Here is an 18,005-nt window from a genome sequence, read left to right as displayed (position 1 = left end):
ACAAATTTGTGCCATTGTCACTTCAAAGACTGTGAAGTAATATTTCAAGTGACCCTGTGAAAGTAGTAGAGAACATCTCCAGGCTGTCCCATGGCAAGAGCAAAAGTCCTAGCTTTATAGTTTCCACTATTTCCTGAAGTACGGAATCAACTTTCACCTATTTTAAGATCAAAGTCTCCATGCTGTGATTTAAAGACCAGGAGTGGGGCTGGGAGTTGGAAGAACTCACAGAAGATTATGAGACTTTTGCCCCGAATACTTCAGTGTTCTCATTTGTAGAATTGGGAGATTGGATTTGTTCATCTCTAAGCCTCTGCCCATCTCTAACATCTTCTACTCCTAGGAACCTATGAATGTGAATTTTACTGCCTGTCATGTTTATTAAATTAGCTACTTCATGTCTCCTTTTCTTTTTAAATGCAACTCACTGACAATACATTCTATATTCAGCAAGCAGTACATAAGCGTCCCAAAATGTAATATATTAAATTGACAACCTATTATTGTCTTGGAGTCCCATCTCTTTGCCCCCAGTACATAATTAGCTTTAATCTATGATAATTGCTTGCTGTTAATAAGATTGAGTATGTCTACTGAATTCTCTTTTTGGCATCCACAGACTATAATTATACCTAATGTGCACCTAATGATACCTAGTTGTAAGCTTCAAACCCAGTAGGTGCTCAGTAATTATTCACCGCCTAACCGATCACAGAACTACTATTCGTCTTCCACTAGTTTTCTCTGTGACACTGGTCACATCACTTAACCTTTCTGAGTCTTAATTTCCTCTTCTGTAAATAGAATAGGTTTGACTGGAACAGTGGCTTGCAAGTGTTCATAGTAACTGGGCTAAGAGTTTTCTGAGGTTCCTTCCTTCCATCTCCAAAATTTTGCAATTTTTGTATGTACCAGCTAAACTCAAAAAGGTGAAATCATAAAAACATTCTTAAATATGTATATATAAATATATATGTACATATATATAATAGTAGTGTATAATGATATAAAAATCTTCATATAACCAGAGACAAAAAGTGAATTTCATTTTCATCATTATAGATACTACTTAAAGAATTATCAAATTTTAGATCCATTACTTTGCTGCGAGCAGCAAACCATCTAAGAAATAATGAACCTCATAAAATTTCCACCGACTACCAGGAAACACCCTCTGAAAATGAGGTGAATGGTATTGCTTATAACTAATGAGGTGTCCAGCTCTTTTAAAAAAATTAACTATTATTAATAAATTTAACCAAATCCAGAGACAAAGGTATTAATATCAATACTACAAAACATAAACAGGGCATAGACTAGCTATGTTTCTACCCCAATCACTCCCTTCAATTGCTTTACTTGACAAAGGTATTAATATCAATACTACAAAACATAAACAGGGCATAGACTAGCTATGTTTCTACCCCAATCACTCCCTTCAGTTGCTTTACTTGAGCTGCCTTTCTTTTCATTAGCAAATAGATATCTAAGTTTTCAGGGACATATAAAAATTGTGATGACTTTTCAAGATTTATATTCAGTTTGCCCATAGAATGATTACAAGTCATTTATATTCAAATTGTACTTAGTTAAGGAGAAATAAAGCAAAGTAAATAAATCACATCCTTCTCTTACCCGGCTGTGTTTCTGACAGCTTTGGGGCTTATGTTAATAAGTTCATCAAGATCTTGTTCACTGCTAAAACAAAATAAAATAAAAGGTCAAATTCAGTTGGAAATCAGAAACAATGGCTGGCATTGTTTCTTCTGGTGCTTGTGAATCATTCCATGGGATCCTAGACAAAAACTGATAAATTTACCGAGTTTCTACTTTATATATATTAGTTATCTTTTTTTTTTTTTTTTGCAGTACGTGGGCCTCTCACTGTTGTGGCCTCTCCCATTGTGGAGCACAGGCTCCGGATGCGCAGGCTCAGCAGCCATGGCTCACGGGTCCAGCCGCTCCGCGGCATGTGGGATCTTCCCGGACCAGGACACGAACCCATGTCCCCTGCATTGGCAGACGGACTCTCAACCACTGCGCCACCAGGGAAGCCCATTAGTTATCTTTTTTAAATCCTCAAAACAACTGAGTTAAATATTACCATTCTCTCTTTATAAATAAATTGAGTTTCATAGAAATTAAGACCCTCTTTGGGGCCAGATTCCTAAGAAATGACTGAGGGTGAACTAGGATTGAAACCATAGCTGGACCCCAAACCACATGCTCCCTTCTGCTAACATCCTTCCTCTCTCTATTCATAATAATTCCTTACATGTGCACAATGTTTTTCACCAACATTATCATCACAATAATCTTGAGAGGTAGCTTGGAGTTACTCTGTTACGCTTTTCTTAACTTTTGCTCCAGTGAACGATGGGTCTTAACTTTTCAAGAAGATAGGAATATAATCAAAATCATGTAGAAATATTCTAATCAAGTATTAGAATGTTATGTCACCAACTTTCTGAAGAGTCATTTAATTTTTATTAATCCTTGGGTTTGTGAAAGAGAAGAAAGCCAATATTCTTTGGTTTATTCAGTTTTATGAACTTATAATTTATTTACTATAAACTTGCAGTAATAACCTACTTAGGCTACTGTTGTGTCCAGTGAATTTCTCAAATAGTCATTAAACAGAATTAGCTTCAATATTACAATTTGAACAATATTATAATGTAATAAATTGAAGCAACACAATAAAAGAAAAAATCTATCTACCATTATTACACACAACAAATCAATTTGTTCTCATTTTTTTATGTCCCCTTTCAAATGTCCTTAGCCAAATAATCTTATTCTGGGGCATAAATTGAAGACTTGCTCATGAGTCTTCAATAATCTTAATAAGCTTACCTTTTTTTTGCTGAGGGAGTCACTTCGATAAGATTGTTCAGATCCTGGTTCCTAAAAAATGTTGTAAATTTCAATAAAGGGGTAAAATCAAGTCAAATCAATTACAATTTGTACATTTTTTTTCAATCTTAATAATGAATCAAGTGATTGTTGTTAATTCAAAACTTCATCTTACTTGAGTTTTTTTTTTTTTTTTTTGCGGTATGCGGGCCTCTCACTGTTGTGGCCTCCCCCGTTGCGGAGCACAGGCTCCGGACGCGCAGGCTCAGCGGCCATGGCTCACGGGCCCAGCCGCTCCGCGGCACATGGGATCCTCCCAGACCGGGGCACGAACCCGTATCCCCTGCATCGGCAGGCGGACTCTCAACCACTTGCGCCACCAGGGAGGCCCTTGAGTTATTTTTTTAGCCCTCTGTAAAAGCAGGTAGCTATTATCAATTCATTTCTTACACAACTACATATATATGAAAATTTAATTTAGTTTTATTCTTATTTCTTTTAAGACAACCTCAAATTTAAATTGCTCTTAAACTCCTTGTTTTCCAAGAATATTTTTTAAGATTGTAATGAACAAGAGAAAAATTTTAATTGTTCGTCATTTGCACGTGTTCCTTGCTTCCCTCCCCTCAGAACAAAACAAAACAAAACAAAAACCTGGGATTCTTTTAAAAAGAGGCTATTTCCTGATTCTAAGGTATGGAGGTAATATACATAATATTAATATGTAACATTCAGGCTACTCCAAGATATTAATCAGTTCAGAATCATGCTTCATGCAATGCTAAGTCAGAACAAGGAAGACTTCAGATTATATAACTTGCTTTTATTCTAAACAAATAGGCAATAATAGCTCTAAAGAGACATTTCTGTTATCGTACTGGGCCTTCATACCAACGCTAACACCAGAAGGCCTGAACAAGATGCCTAATTTGATATACCTTTACTTGAGCAATTATTGGACAATTTGTTATACATCCTGAAAAGAAAAAAGACTGGAAAGGCTTATATCACTGAACTAATCTTTAGGATTAACCTATAAACTAATTTTATCATGTACATAGCCTTCCATGTAAATTATTGCGTTCTATTATATTGAACTATATGAAATTGTCCTCTTGTGGATCAAAAATTATTGAATGTCACAATTTCATAAAATTCAACCTAACATAATTTCTTTGGTATCTTCTTTGAACTAAGCATTGAGTGGTGCAATGGGGATGCAACAATGAAGAAAAACAGTAACAGTAATAATACCAATAGATAATATCTAATAAGTACTTGAGGAATAAGTGCTTCATAAGCTTGCTAGCATATAAGTTTTCTGGTAATTCATGAAGAAGTTAATTCTTACAATCCCCAGTTTACAGATAAAGAAGATGAGGCTTAAAGGAGTTTAAACGATGTGTCCAAGATTATACAGCTAATAAGTATTCTCTGAACTCAAAAATTTCACTACCAAGTAGAAGAGATGGACACATGACCTAATGCAATACATGGCAGAGGGTGGGTACTGAAACGAGGCTCACACACTGCACAGGAAAGGTCATATCATTAAGGCCATCTTCACTTTACAAACTAAGTCATCGTGGATGAGGGACAAGGGATAGCTGTCTTTCATTGACTCTTTTATCTGTAACATGAAGTACTACATGGTCTCTGGATTCAGTACCTGACCCTCAGACAGTGGCAATGCATTATGCTCTTATTTAGTGAACAAAATCTAAGGACAATTTAGCACTAAATAATCAGATAAAAGAATGATAAAATCTTTGGTCCAACCATAAAGTGAATAAAACAAGATATGCAAGGGAGGCTTTGTTTCAGAAGCTGTTCCAAGTACATTCAGAGTTGATCCTCTTCACTCACCCACAGGAAATACTGTTTAGTCCAGGAGTCAGCAAACTATGATCCTCAGGCTGAATTCAGCCTGTAGTCTTGTTATATAAGTAAAGTTTTATTGGAACACAGCCATGCCCATTCCTTTACGATGTATTATCAATGGTTGCTAGTTGACTAGTTAAAATAGAGACTCTTTTGGTCCCCCAAACCTGAAATATTTACTACCTAGCCCTTTAAACAAAAGTTTCTGACTCCTGATCTAGTCTAATAAACTTTAAATGACATTTACCTACTGCAAAAATGGAATTCCTATAGACCAAGTAAGATAGAATATCTGTCAGAAAGAAAATATATACCTTGGTATCTTTTATATTTAACTCGCATTCAAACTAGCATAACAAAATATATTTATAGATTCGTGATTTTTTTACATCTCTTTGTTTACTCAACACGATGTACCTTAAAGAAAACTCTCTCTATAAAAGACAAATGTCATTCTTTGTATTCTTTATTATTTCAATAAACTAAGTATAATTTTAAAAAATAACCTCCCAACTTCAGGAATTGTTTGAGTGTAAACATAAGAGAAGAGGCAAAAAAATGATGAAGGATAAAGGAAGGAGAATTTTCTTCACATGAAAACCTTCTCTTAGGCTGCTTATGTCTAAGAAATTGTTTGGGGAAGATATTTCATCCCGGGGGAAACTCGATTCATTTTGAGGAAATCCCAAGCATGGAACACAAATCCCACACTGATAAGAGATTATTCCCATATTTTAAGGAATTCCTCCACAAATATCCACAACCAGGGAGCCCTGAATAAGAATTTGAAGACTAGGTTTCTGACATAGAGGTATTGATTTTGGGTCCCATCATCGGCTGTCTCTGTGATGGGACAATGAGTTTTATCATATTTTCGAGGTTGAATAGAAGAAAATGGAGAAATAAGTTCCATAAACCTCACCCTTGGTTAGCTCTGTTTGTTTCTGGAGACACTTTGATGAGATTGTCAAGACTTTGGCCTCTTTAAAACATGGAAGAAATGATCAGAGAAATGGTCAACTTACATCAAGTGGTTTCAAATATTTATTAAAATGGAGAAATTTTTATTATAGAAATACTTTACTATAAAATATTTATTAAAACAGATATCATCTCAAGGGGTTGGAGTTTTTCAGTGTTGACTCTGAAAATATATATTTGGACCTAACTATAACTGCATAGAAATAATGAACAATAATTAATGGTTTCAGAAAATTCATGATGTGCCAGGCACTGTTCTAAGTGATTTACGTGATTTATATGATTTAATCCTCACATCAGTCCAATGAAATAGTATTAAAAAATTAATAAGCCGGGCTTCCCTGGTGGCGCAGTGGTTGAGAGTCCGCCTGCTGATGCAGGGGACACGGGTTCGTGCCCCGGTCCGGGAAGATCCCACGTGCCGTGGAGCGGCTAAGCCCGTGAGCCATGGCTGCTGAGCCTGCGCGTCCAGAGCCTGTGCTCCGCAACAGGAGAGGCCACAACAGTGAGAGGCCCGCGTACCGCAAAAAAAAAAAAAAAAAAAAAGAGTAAAAATTTTGACCTCCATACAAATCATTGGTATACTAGCTCAGTTTCCCATTTACAATCAAAATAAAACCATAAAATTAGGGCAAGATTGAGTTAAAAAGATCAATTCTGGAACTATTTGCCCAAAACTCTCACCTGGCCAGCCCCTTTCAGTATTCTACACAATGCTACAGCTATAATTAAACTATATTTTGTTAATAATTTCCATTTGTAGTGCCTTTTTGCTTTAAAGGGATTTTATATCTATTATTGTACTTGATCCTTAATAATCAAATGACAAAGGTGGAACAGACATTATGACCCTCATTTTATAACTAAAGAAGCCTCAGCTCAGTGTTCGAGGGACTTGCTCCAAGGCACCCAGCCAGTAAGTAATGGAGCTCAGACTTTCTGACTCCACAGATTTTTCAGCATAGCTTCTCTAATGAGAGCCACAAATTGATGCAGAATTTGATGCACAAATTGATGGGAAGGAAGAAAGGTATGATATAATCCTCACCCTGGGTTACTTCTGTTTACTTCAGGGGTCACTTTGATGAGATTGTCAAGGCTCTGGCCCCTTTAAAGCATAAAAAACGTGATGAGGTTAATGATAGACTAGAACCAGGTTGATAAAACTATTCATTAAAACTCAGGAACAGTATAAACACTCACTGAGATCATGCCAAAGAGTTGAAGATTGTTAAAGGTACGCAGAAGTATGTAGGGATTTATATATCTCTGAAACACATTGAGACTCAGTGACACAATATTTTAATCTTGGAGCCATTAGGGCCACTAGCAAATACTGAACTAGGGCTCTATTTTGATTCATTGAATGCTATGCTCTTAGCCTTTTCCAGGTGCACTAAACATATTTTGTAACAGTCTGTATACACATTTCACGGAACATTCCACAAGACACAACTCTACCCATCAACTTCCAACATGCTCTGGGACTTCTGAACTTTGGAGAACACATATTTTTGTAAAATTGACATTCATTAGCAGATTTTCTATTTAAACACTGGATTTAGATAAGTATACCAATTTGTTAAAGTCCATGATACACAAATCTGGTATCTGCTGCTGGTACTTATAACTGTGTGTTAAAACTACAAATTTTGACTAGTTGTGTTGGCAACAAATAGGAAGATTAAAATCTATAAAGTCCTGAAATGTAAGCTATATTTACTATAATATAAAACTCTGTGTAGTCAGTGAAAACACGTCAGTAATTTATGATTACCCTTTAGTATATCTGCTTCTGATTTTAATGGAATTTTGCTTTTCCTATTGCTTCTACATGTGTTTTCCACATTCAGAGTGCCAGCCAAAGTGCCTCTGATCTACAGAGGATACCACATGGGTAAAGAACGTCCACAGAAGGCACTTTTACACCCTGGATCCCCATGCCCTGTGGCCCTGCTAAGATTGATCATGAAATCTCTGAGGTTGCGTCAATGCAACATCAAAGGTATAGATATTTGGAAGCAGCTAGACATTGACTCAAGTTTTTACTTGTATGCAGATGTCTGAGAATGTGTACATCCCTGCTAAAAGCAGCAATAAAAAATTGGATCCTTTTTCATGCAAATAATGAAATTATTAACCCTGAAAGAGACAACCATTCTACACCAATACCCTTTGCTGATTTTTTTAACCCCTTGATGCCTGAATGAAATATGTAGAATTTGAATGCCAGTGACTGAGAAAAAAAAATTCCCAGGACTCTGCTTCTAGATTTGCGTACTCAGAAAGAAACCCCATAACATTAAGCACTGCAAATCCTCCCTTGTAATATTTGTGTTGGTTGTGTTGTCAAGACCTTGATCTCTTTAAATATATTAAATAGAGCAGATATCAGTATAAGGTTTCCTAAATTTTAAAGTTCATATAGTCAATAAAGAAGAGTGTGCTATTTAATGTAGTAATGTAAAATAATATTTTGAGCTCAACTGTGGGAAGCAATGCCTCATAGTGTATATGTCTTCAATATTTATGCATTCTTTCAATCCACAAATAGTTATGGAAAGCCTACTAGGGGCCCCAAGTTATGGGATAGCTGTGAACAATACAGACGGGCTTAGCCCTCAAGAAGCTTCCATTCTAACTTGATGAGAGGCAGGCAATATGCAATCAAATGTATAAATGAATGCCAGATTTCCAGATAATAATATATGCTATGAAGAAAGTAAAAAAGAGTGCCTGGTGCCTGCAATGCTGGGGTTGAAGGAGGGGGTGGTGACTTAATTATATTCAATGGTCAGAAACGATCTCTTTGAGAAGGTGACAATATGGGAATAGAGCTTCCCCAAGTGGGAACAGCATACACAGAAGTGTTAAGGCAGAAGTGAGCCTGGAATAGAAAAAAGATCAGTTTGGCTGGACTTTACTGAACATGTGAAAGGCCATCGCTAAAGTTTAGAACTTTATTCTACCTGAAATAAAAGAACATTGAAAGTTTTTAATAAGGGAGGGAGATGATCTTATTTTTCTTTTAAGAGATCTACAGAATTTAATTATGCTTGGTAAAGGAAAAAAAAAAGATGAGGGCCTCCCTGGTGGCGCAGTGGTTAAGAGTCCGCCTGCCGATGCAGGGGATACGGGTTTGTGCCCCGGTCTGGGAGGATCCCATATGCCGCGGAGTGGCTGGGCCCGTGAGCCATGGCCGCTGGGCCTGCGCATCCGGAGCCTGTGCTCCGCAACGGGAGAGGCCACAACAGTGAGAGGCCCGCATACCGCAAAAAAAGAAAAAAAAAAAAAAAAAAAAAGATGACTACTGTCCCTAAAAGGTCCCAGGAAGCACACACATACACAACCATGAACATAGGTACTCATATACACACAAAAGCACACGGATATACTCACACATATATTTAGGCACACACAAGCATGTGTACACATGTACACAATCAAACACACATTTTCACTTGTTTGCATACACACCCGTATGCAATCACACATGTAGGCATACACACATGAATGCACACACAAGCATACACACATGGATGCACACATTTGCATGTGTGTATACACATGTGTACACATAGGCACACACACACGCATACCCCAACCTATGAAAAACAATAGGTGATGATTTGAAATACTCTTTCTAATAAAAATTAGAAAGGAAAAACATGAATTTTTCTTGGAGAGTCAAAGTAAATTAAATATTTGAACAGTATCTAAATTATTAAGAAAGCATAATTCATGTGAATCTTTATTATTGCTAAAACTATTCATATCTACTATGTGCCAGGCATGACAGTATTATGTTCCCTATTTTGTAGGTGAGTAAACTGAAGCATGGGGACACAGCTAGCAAGTGACAGAGCCAGAATTTGAACCCGGGTCTTTTAGACTCCCTGCTCCCAACCTCAAGTTACCTCCCTGAAATACCCAGGTAGCCAAGGAAGTCAGTCAGTGCTCTCTTCTCAGTCTGCCGGTTGTAAAATTGTACACGTCTGCAACTCATAGGGTCACTGGGTCTGCAACCACACTGTGCTGCTGAGAACAGGATGGCCTGACAGCACACACCAGCTTTCAGCCAGCCAGGCTCTGCTGACAGGGCCTGCAGGCATCAGTGACACATTTTAGAATCAACGCATAATAACATGTACTGAGTGAATGGAATGGAAAGGAGTTCAAAAGAAACCACATGGAATTATTTGGTATACTTTTCAGCAACACGCCAACAAGCTCAGTTTCAGATGTGTTCCATCTGTTTTTTAAAAATAAAAAAGGAAGCAAGAGGACATAAGCTTTCCAGATTTACTTGACAATTCATGGGTAGGGTAACTCGTTTATAAGGTACACTTTGTTAAGCTCTTCATCTTTAAACATACACTGCACTATATACACATACCCACACTACACACAAACATAGTACACATGTACACACACAGTTTGTACATAAACACATCCACAAACACTACTTACACTCCCACAGACATACACTTGTTTATATATGCTATTTATGCATATATACACATACACATACACACACACTACTTATACATACACACATACATTTATATATATATATATACATTGTGATGGTTAATTTCATGTGTCAGTTTGACTGGGCCACAGAGTGCCCAGATATTTGGTCAAATATTATTCCAGGTGTGTCTGTGAGTGTTTGGGGATGAGATTAACATGTGAATCTGTAGACTGAGTAAAGCAGATGGCCGTCCCTAACATGGGTGTGCCATAGCCAAGCAGCTGAAAGACTGAATAGAACCAAATGCTGAGTTAAGAAGAGACTTTGCCTGCCTGACTGCTTGACCTAAGACCTTGTTCTCTTGCCCTTGGACTGGAACTTAACCATGGGCTCTCTTTGTCCTCAAACTTGAACTGGAACTACTTTTGTCTCTCTTGGGTCTCCAGCTTGCCAACTATAGGTCTTGAGACTTCTCAGCCTCCAGAAGGGCATGTGCCAATTCCTTATAATAAATCTCTCTTTCTCTCGCTCTCTCTCTATATTCTATTGTTCTGTTTCTCTGGAGAACCCTGATTAATACACACACATACACTTATACCAACACACTTATACATATACACTAATATATACACACATTTATACATAACACACTATTTACACATGCACATACACATACAGACTCACACACACACACATACACTTACACACAAAGAAATAAATAGTAGAGAAGGGTAGTCAAATTCCCATTTAATTTCTCAAAATCTACCTTATAGCAAATGTCACCTGAGAATAAAATGCAAGAGGTCACTTCTGTGTATCACTCATATAGAATTGCTAAATATGATGTATTTGGAAAAAAAGAGTTCAGTTCAGTTTGAATTTCAATTTGCTCTCCTGAATGCAAGCACTCAGAATTCCAATGTGTTTATAAATGCCAAAGGAGAAATAAAAAGCTTTAAATTACTCACCTCTTGATATTTTTATTTGTTTCAGGATTCTCTTTAATAAGCCCATTGAGGTCTTGTTTCCTTTGAATAAGGAAATGAGTTTTAATGAATGTCATTAAAATAAAACACTAATCAAGTGAACAATGAATGGCAAAATTAAGAAGTGGTAAGTATACATGTTCTCTATCAATGTAATTTTTAAAGCTCTAAATGCAAATGAAAATTCTTCTCTTACATCTTGAGCTGAAGACCATTTAAGTTTCCTAATTTACCAACAAGAAACATATGATGTTTTTGTTTTGTTCTCAAAATGCTTAAGTATACGTGAAACTTGTTATTTAACAAAATCAGCTTTGCCCTCAGATACATCTTGTTAGAACACCCCAGATGGGTGGCACTGAAGTAATGTTGAGTTAGATAAAGTTCTATACTGGAACCAGATAGAATGTAAATTTCCATCTAACAAATCAGATATAATTGTCTATTCTGTTTTTAATAATAAGAATAATGTAGAAGATGATAATAGTTTAACAATATGAAAAATAATTTAAAAAATATATGTCTTCATATAAACACAACCATTCCCCCTTTTAAAATATAATTAGATTATGGTGAATTATAAGAGCAAGAAAAAATACCTTACATGGTAGGAAAATTAATGACACTTCTTGGGGAGACACATGTCACCTCCATTAAAATGCACTGAGTAATATCAAAAGGGGCATAGTCCGAACCCAAAGGGGGCAGTAGAGGATGGCAGAGGTATCGTGATTGAGTACTGCTGCCTTGTCAACATAGCCCTGAAGAAGAGAAGTGGTGGGATGTTCTTCCTCCCAGTGTGTGTATCTGCCCAGCCCCTCCCCTGGGCTGCCTTCTGAGACCACCGTCCTCAAAGAAGTTGATTTTCAGTAGTTTTAGTCAAGACTCAGTCTTGGCTATCTTTGTAATTTTGGAGATCCACTTTTAAAATATTATCAAGATTGTGCTTTCTTTAGATGCAAAGAAATTCAATTCAGTAAGTCACCCCTAAAACCAAATCAAAATCTGGGAGAAAAGGCAACTTACTATTAAACATTGGGGCAATTCTTCAAAAATAAGCAATTTTTTTGGGAGCAAAGAGGAAAGGTCATGTGGCCTGTCATTATTATCCAATTCCATGCCAGTAAAACATATTTCTAAAGTTAAAATGCCAAATCATTTTATCTTATTGTCACTTACAGAAATCAGATTTAAAGATACTAATCAGTCTTACCCAGTGGTGTTTTCACTTTCTTTGGGATTCACTTTGATAACATTATCAAGGTCTTCACCTCTTAAAAAAAATTTAGATCAGTTTCAAAGTATTCCCACAGTATTTTTTTATATACACATTCCATATTATTGATGATTAATTCAAGCTTTTGGAGACGATTATTATACTGGTATTAAACTCATTTTTGTTATGAAAGTTACCTATCAATAATATAGTTAAGTTAATCTCTAGGATTCTATTGGGCTCTAGGTAAATTTAAATTTAGATAGACTCTTCAAAGTAAAGCTCAGGGCAGTAGAGTTCAGACACAGAAGAGAGAAGCCAAACTCAAAGATGTGACCCCCTTCAGTATACTGAGAAGATCACACAATTAACCCAGTAGAAAATAAGCAAGATTTAGAAACATCAAAGCAGTTCTCACCCTCTGCTAGTCTGATCTGTCCTAGCATTTGCTTTGATAACCGTTTTGAGATCTTGGATTCTTTGGAAAAAACATGGAGACCTTATGTCAATTAACTTGCATTCAATTTTTTCTGAAAACCATATAAATAAGAATGTCCCTGAAAGGATGTCAGATGTTTCCAGGGCCAACTGACCAGAGAAACTTCAATATAATTATCCCTTAGCTTATCTTTTTTAATTTCCACAGTAGTACTTGGTTTGAATCAGTTTAAAAAATCTTCGCCAACACACCTCTAACGTTGCAATTTTGTCCTTTCTATTTCTTAATTTAAATAGAAAATTTGTCTCATTTTTTAAATTATTTAAGAAAATATAGAATAAGAGATTATGCAGTAAGTTTTCCTGCACTGACTTCAGTTCAACTCAAGCATGTGGTCTTATGGAAACAGGATTCATCATATTCTTTTTTTTCTTTTCTTTTTTTTTGCGGTATGCGGGCCTCTCACTGCTGCGGCCTCTCCCGCTGCAGAGCACAGGCTCCGGACGCGCAGGCTCAGCAGCCATGGCTCACGGGCCCAGCCACCCCGTGGCATGTGGGATCTCCCCAGATCGGGGCACGAACCCGTGTCCCCTGCCTCGGCAGGCAGACTCTGAACCACTGCGCCACCAGGGAAGCCCCTCATCATATTCTTTGACTACTATCTCTGATAGGCCCCAAAGTGCAACAGTTTAACTGTGACAGAGGAAAGCATAACACTCCCGTTTCCAACAAGGTGTAAAAATCTAACATGAAAAAAGAGAGCCCCATTATGTTAGGAGCTTTACTTACCCTTTCTCGTTTTTGTCAGTCCTTTCATTAACTTTAATAAGACTTCCAAGGCCTTGGTTTCTTTATAACATTGGAAGGGGCAGGGAGAGCACAGCAACGGAGAGAGAAAGAGAGAGAGAGATTCAACAGTAGATTTTTCACAACAGCAGTAAGACATTATCAGTACCTGAAACATCAGAAGTCTTTAGAAATATTTAATTCAAGTGGCTCTTCTCATGCCAAATGCTGATATGCTAACTATCCTTCAGTGAGGACCCAACCATTACTCAGTTACGATTAAATCAATTTAAACGTAGAAGTTCCCCCCACATCTCGGCTTTTGCTTTCTTTGTCCTTTGAGGGTGGGTTGGTGAGAAACTAACTTTAATACATGTGTTGAGATATTGTCTTCCTTAAACATGAAAATCATTCACATCAAGGGTGGAAATCAGATGATCAACATTTTAAATCTAAACATTTTGAAGACTTAGACAAGTCATTTTTAATAAAAAGTAACCTGGGAAAGGTAGAAATAACTCTTTGATGACCCCAGTACTTTATATGAGTTGACCACAACCAATAAGACTTCCACATGCCAATAGCTTAAAACAATTAGGGAATATGAAAGCTAATCTCTCTAAATCCCCCAGTTGTTCAATACCATTTTCATCTGTCTCTGTTTTTCACTGTGATAAGACTGGTGACATTTGAGGTTCTTTCTGTGTAAGGAAGAAGGAAGGGAGACAGGCAGGGAAGAAGGAAAAGAAACTGTGGGTTCTCCCTACCATACCAAAGAGACCCATCATTTCTGCATCAAAGCCCAGCTGCTACCAAGTTATACCAGCTTACAACCCCCGTCACTTTTCTCCTCCTTCCTAGCCCACACGATTGACTTGGGGTGTTCATCCCACTTTTCCTAATTTCCAGCACTTGTATGGAACTTTCCAAACTTCATTTATTTATCTTTTAATTAATTAATATTATTTTTAACATCTTTATTGGAGTATAATTGCTTTACAATGGTGTGTTAGTTTCTGCTTTATAACAAAGTGAATCCTATACATATACATATATCCCCATATCTCCTCCCTCTTGCATCTCCCTCCCACCCTCCCTATCCCACCCCTCTAGGTGGTCACAAAGCACAGAGCTAATCTCCCTGTGCTATGCGTCTGCTTCCCACTAGCTATCTATTTTACATTTGGTAGTGTATATATATCCATGCCACTCTCTCACTTTGTCCCAGCTTACCCTTCCCCCTCCCCGTGTCCTCAAGTCCATTCTCTACGGCTGTGTCTTTATTCCTGTCCTGTCCCTAGGTTCTTCAGAATCATTTTATTGTTTTTTTTTAGATTCCATATATATGTGTTAGCATACGATATTTATTTTTCTCCTAACTTACTTCACTCTGTATGACAGTCTCTAGGTCCATCCACCTCACTACAAATAACTCAATTTCGTTTCTTTTTATGGCCGAGTAATATCCCACTGTATATATCTGCCACATCTTCTTTATCCATTCATCTGTCGATGGACACTTAGGTTGTTTCCATGTCCTGGCTATTGTAAATAGAGCTGCAATGAACATTGTGGTACATGACTCTTTTTGAATTATGGTTTTCTCAAGGTATATGCCCAGTAGTGGGATTGCTGGGTCATATGGTAGTTCTATTTTTAGTTTTTTTTTTTTTTCTTTTTGCTGTATGCGGGCCTCTCACTGTTGTGGCCTCTCCCGTTGCGGAGCACAGGCTCCGGACGCGCAGGCCCAGCGGCCATGGCTCACGGGCCCAGCCGCTCCGCAGCATATGGGATCCTCCCAGACCGGGGCACGAACCCGTATCCCCTGCATCGGCAGGCGGACTCTCAACCACTGCGCCACCAGGGAGGCCCCCTATTTTTAGTTTTTTAAGGAACCTCCATACTGTTCTCCATAGTGGCTGTATCAGTTTACATTCCCACCAACAGTGCAAGAGGGTTCCCTTTTCTCCACACCCTCTCCAGCATTTATTGTTTGTAGATTTTGTGATGATGCCCATTCTGACTGGTGTGAGGTGATACCTCATTATAGTTTTGATTTGCATTTCTCTAATGATTAGTGATGTTGAGCATCTTTTCATGTGTTTGTTGGCAATCTGTATATCTTCTTTGGAGAATGTCTATTTAAGCCTCTGTCCGTTTTTGGATTGGGTTGTTTGTTTTTTTGATATTGAACTGCAAGAGCTGCTTGTATATTTTGGAGATTAATCCTTTGGCAGTTGCTTCATTTGCAAATATTTTCTCCCATTCTGAGGGTTGTCTTTTCATCTTGTTTATGGTTTCCTTTGCTTTGCAAAAGCTTTTAAGTTTCATTAAGTCCCATTTGTTTATTATTGTTTTCATTTCCATTTCTCTAGGAGGTGGGTCAAAAAGGATCTTGCTGTGGTTTATGTCATAGAGTGTTCTGCCTATGTTTTCCTATGAGGAGTTGATTGTGTCTGGCCTTAAATTTAGGTCTTTAATCCATTTTGAATTTATTTTTGTGTATGGTGTTAGGGAGTGTTCTTATTTCATTCTTTTACATGTAGTTGTCCAGTTTTCCCAGCACCACTTATTGAAGAGGCTGTCCTTTCTCCATTGCATACTCTTGCCTCCTTTATCAAAGATAAGGTGACCATATGTGTGTGGGTTTATCTCTGGGCCTTCTATCCTGTTCCATTGATCTATATTTCTGTTTTTGTGCCAGTACTATACTGTCTTGATTACTGTAGCTTTGCAGTATAGTCTGAAGTCAGGGAGCCTGATTCCTCCAGCTCTGTTTTTCTTTCTCAAGATTGCTTTGGCTATACAGGGTATTTTGTGTTTCCATACACATTGTGCAATTTTTTGTTGTAGTTCTGTGAAAAATGCCATTGGTAGCTTGATAGGGATTGCATTGAATCTGTAGATTACTTTGGGTAGTATAGTCATTTTCACAATTTTGATTCTTCCAATCCAAGAACATGGTATATCTCTCCATCTGTTTGTATCATCTTTAATTTCTTTCATCAGAGTCTTATAGTTTTCTACATACAGGTCTTTTGTCTCCTTAGGTAAGTTTATTCCTAGGTATTTTATTCTTTTTGTTGCAGTGGTGAATGGGAGTGTTTCCTTAATTTCACTTTCAGATTTTTCATCATTAGTGTATAGGAATGAAAGAGATTTTTGTGCATTAATTTTGTATCCTGCTACTTTACCAAATTCATTGATTGGCTCCTGTAGTTTTTCTGGTAGCATCTTTATGATTCTCTATCTAAAGTATCATGTCATCTGCAAACAGTGACAGTTTTACTTCTTCTTTTCTAATTTGGATTACTTTTATTTCTTTTTCTTCTCTGAGTGCTGTGGCTAGGACTTCCAAAACTATGTTGAATAATAGTGGTGAGAGTGGGCAACCTTGTCTTGTTCCTGAGCTTAGTGGAAATGGTTTCAGTTTTTTACCATTGCAAACAATGTTGGCTGTGGGTTTGTCACATATGGCCTTTATTACGTGGAGGTAAGTTCCCTCTATGCCTACTTTCTGCAGGGTTTTTATCATAAATGGGTGTTGAATTTTGTCGAAAGCTTTCTCTGCATCTATTGAGATGATCATATGGCTTTTCTCCTTCAATTTGTTAATATGGTGTATCACATTGATTGACTTGCGTGTGTTGAAGAATTATTGCATTCCTGAGATAGACCCCACTTGATCATGGTGTATGATCCTTTTAATGTGCTGTTGGATTCTGTTTGCTAGTATTTTGTTGAGGATTTTAGCATCTATGTTCTTCAGTGATATTGGCCTATAGTTTTCTTTTTTTGGTAACATCTTTGTCTGGTCTTGGTATCAGGGTGACGGTGTCCTCGTAGAATGAGTTTGGGAGTGTTCCTCCCTCTGCTCTATTTTGGAAGAATTTGAGAAGGATAGGTGTTAGCTCTTCTGTAAATGTTTGATAGAATTCACCTGCGAAGCCATCTGGTCCTAGGCTTTTGTTTGTTGGAAGATTTTTAATCACAGTCTCAATTTCAGTGCTGTGATTGGTCTGTTTATATTTTCTATTTCTTCCTGGTTCAGTCTTGGAAGTTTGTGCTTTTTTAAGAATTTATTGATTTCTTCCAGGTTGTCCATTTTATTGGCATATAGTTGCTTGTAGTAATCTTTCATGATCCTTTGTATTTCTGCAGTGTCAGTTGTTAAGTCTCCTTTTTCATTTCTAACTCTGTTGACTTGAGTCTTCTCTCTTTTATTCTTGATGAGTCTGGCTAATGGTTTATCAATTTTGTTTATCTTCTCAAAGAACCAGCTTTTAGTTTTATTGATCTTTGCTATCGTTTCCTTCATTTCTTTTTCATTTATTTCTCATCTGATCTTTATGATTTCCTTCCTTCTGCTAACTTTGGGTTTTCTTT

General features: G+C 37.2%; 1 protein-coding gene across 7 annotated transcripts in view; it reads right to left on the bottom strand.

Moving 5' to 3' along the window:
• SCEL (sciellin) overlaps nucleotides 1-18,005 on the bottom strand; it is a 136,255-nt gene that overhangs the window by 35,870 nt on the left and 82,380 nt on the right. For 6 of the 7 annotated variants that reach the window (XM_060079861.1, XM_060079862.1, XM_060079860.1 and 3 more), the window contains 7 exons: nucleotides 13,623-13,682; nucleotides 12,392-12,451; nucleotides 11,161-11,220; nucleotides 6,767-6,826; nucleotides 5,660-5,719; nucleotides 2,857-2,907; nucleotides 1,636-1,698 (listed from right to left, as the gene is read on the bottom strand). In XM_060079861.1, coding sequence (XP_059935844.1) covers nucleotides 1,636-1,698; nucleotides 2,857-2,907; nucleotides 5,660-5,719; nucleotides 6,767-6,826; nucleotides 11,161-11,220; nucleotides 12,392-12,451; nucleotides 13,623-13,682 — 414 coding nt within the window. The remainder of the gene's footprint in view (nucleotides 1-1,635; nucleotides 1,699-2,856; nucleotides 2,908-5,659; nucleotides 5,720-6,766; nucleotides 6,827-11,160; nucleotides 11,221-12,391; nucleotides 12,452-13,622; nucleotides 13,683-18,005) is intronic. The other variant, XM_060079863.1, reaches the window with a different exon arrangement.

Source organism: Mesoplodon densirostris, chromosome 17 (genome assembly GCF_025265405.1).
Source record: "Mesoplodon densirostris isolate mMesDen1 chromosome 17, mMesDen1 primary haplotype, whole genome shotgun sequence".
Taxonomy (NCBI): domain Eukaryota; kingdom Metazoa; phylum Chordata; class Mammalia; order Artiodactyla; family Ziphiidae; genus Mesoplodon; species Mesoplodon densirostris.
Note: the sequence above shows the minus strand (reverse complement) of the source record. Positions and strands in the feature narration are given on the sequence as shown.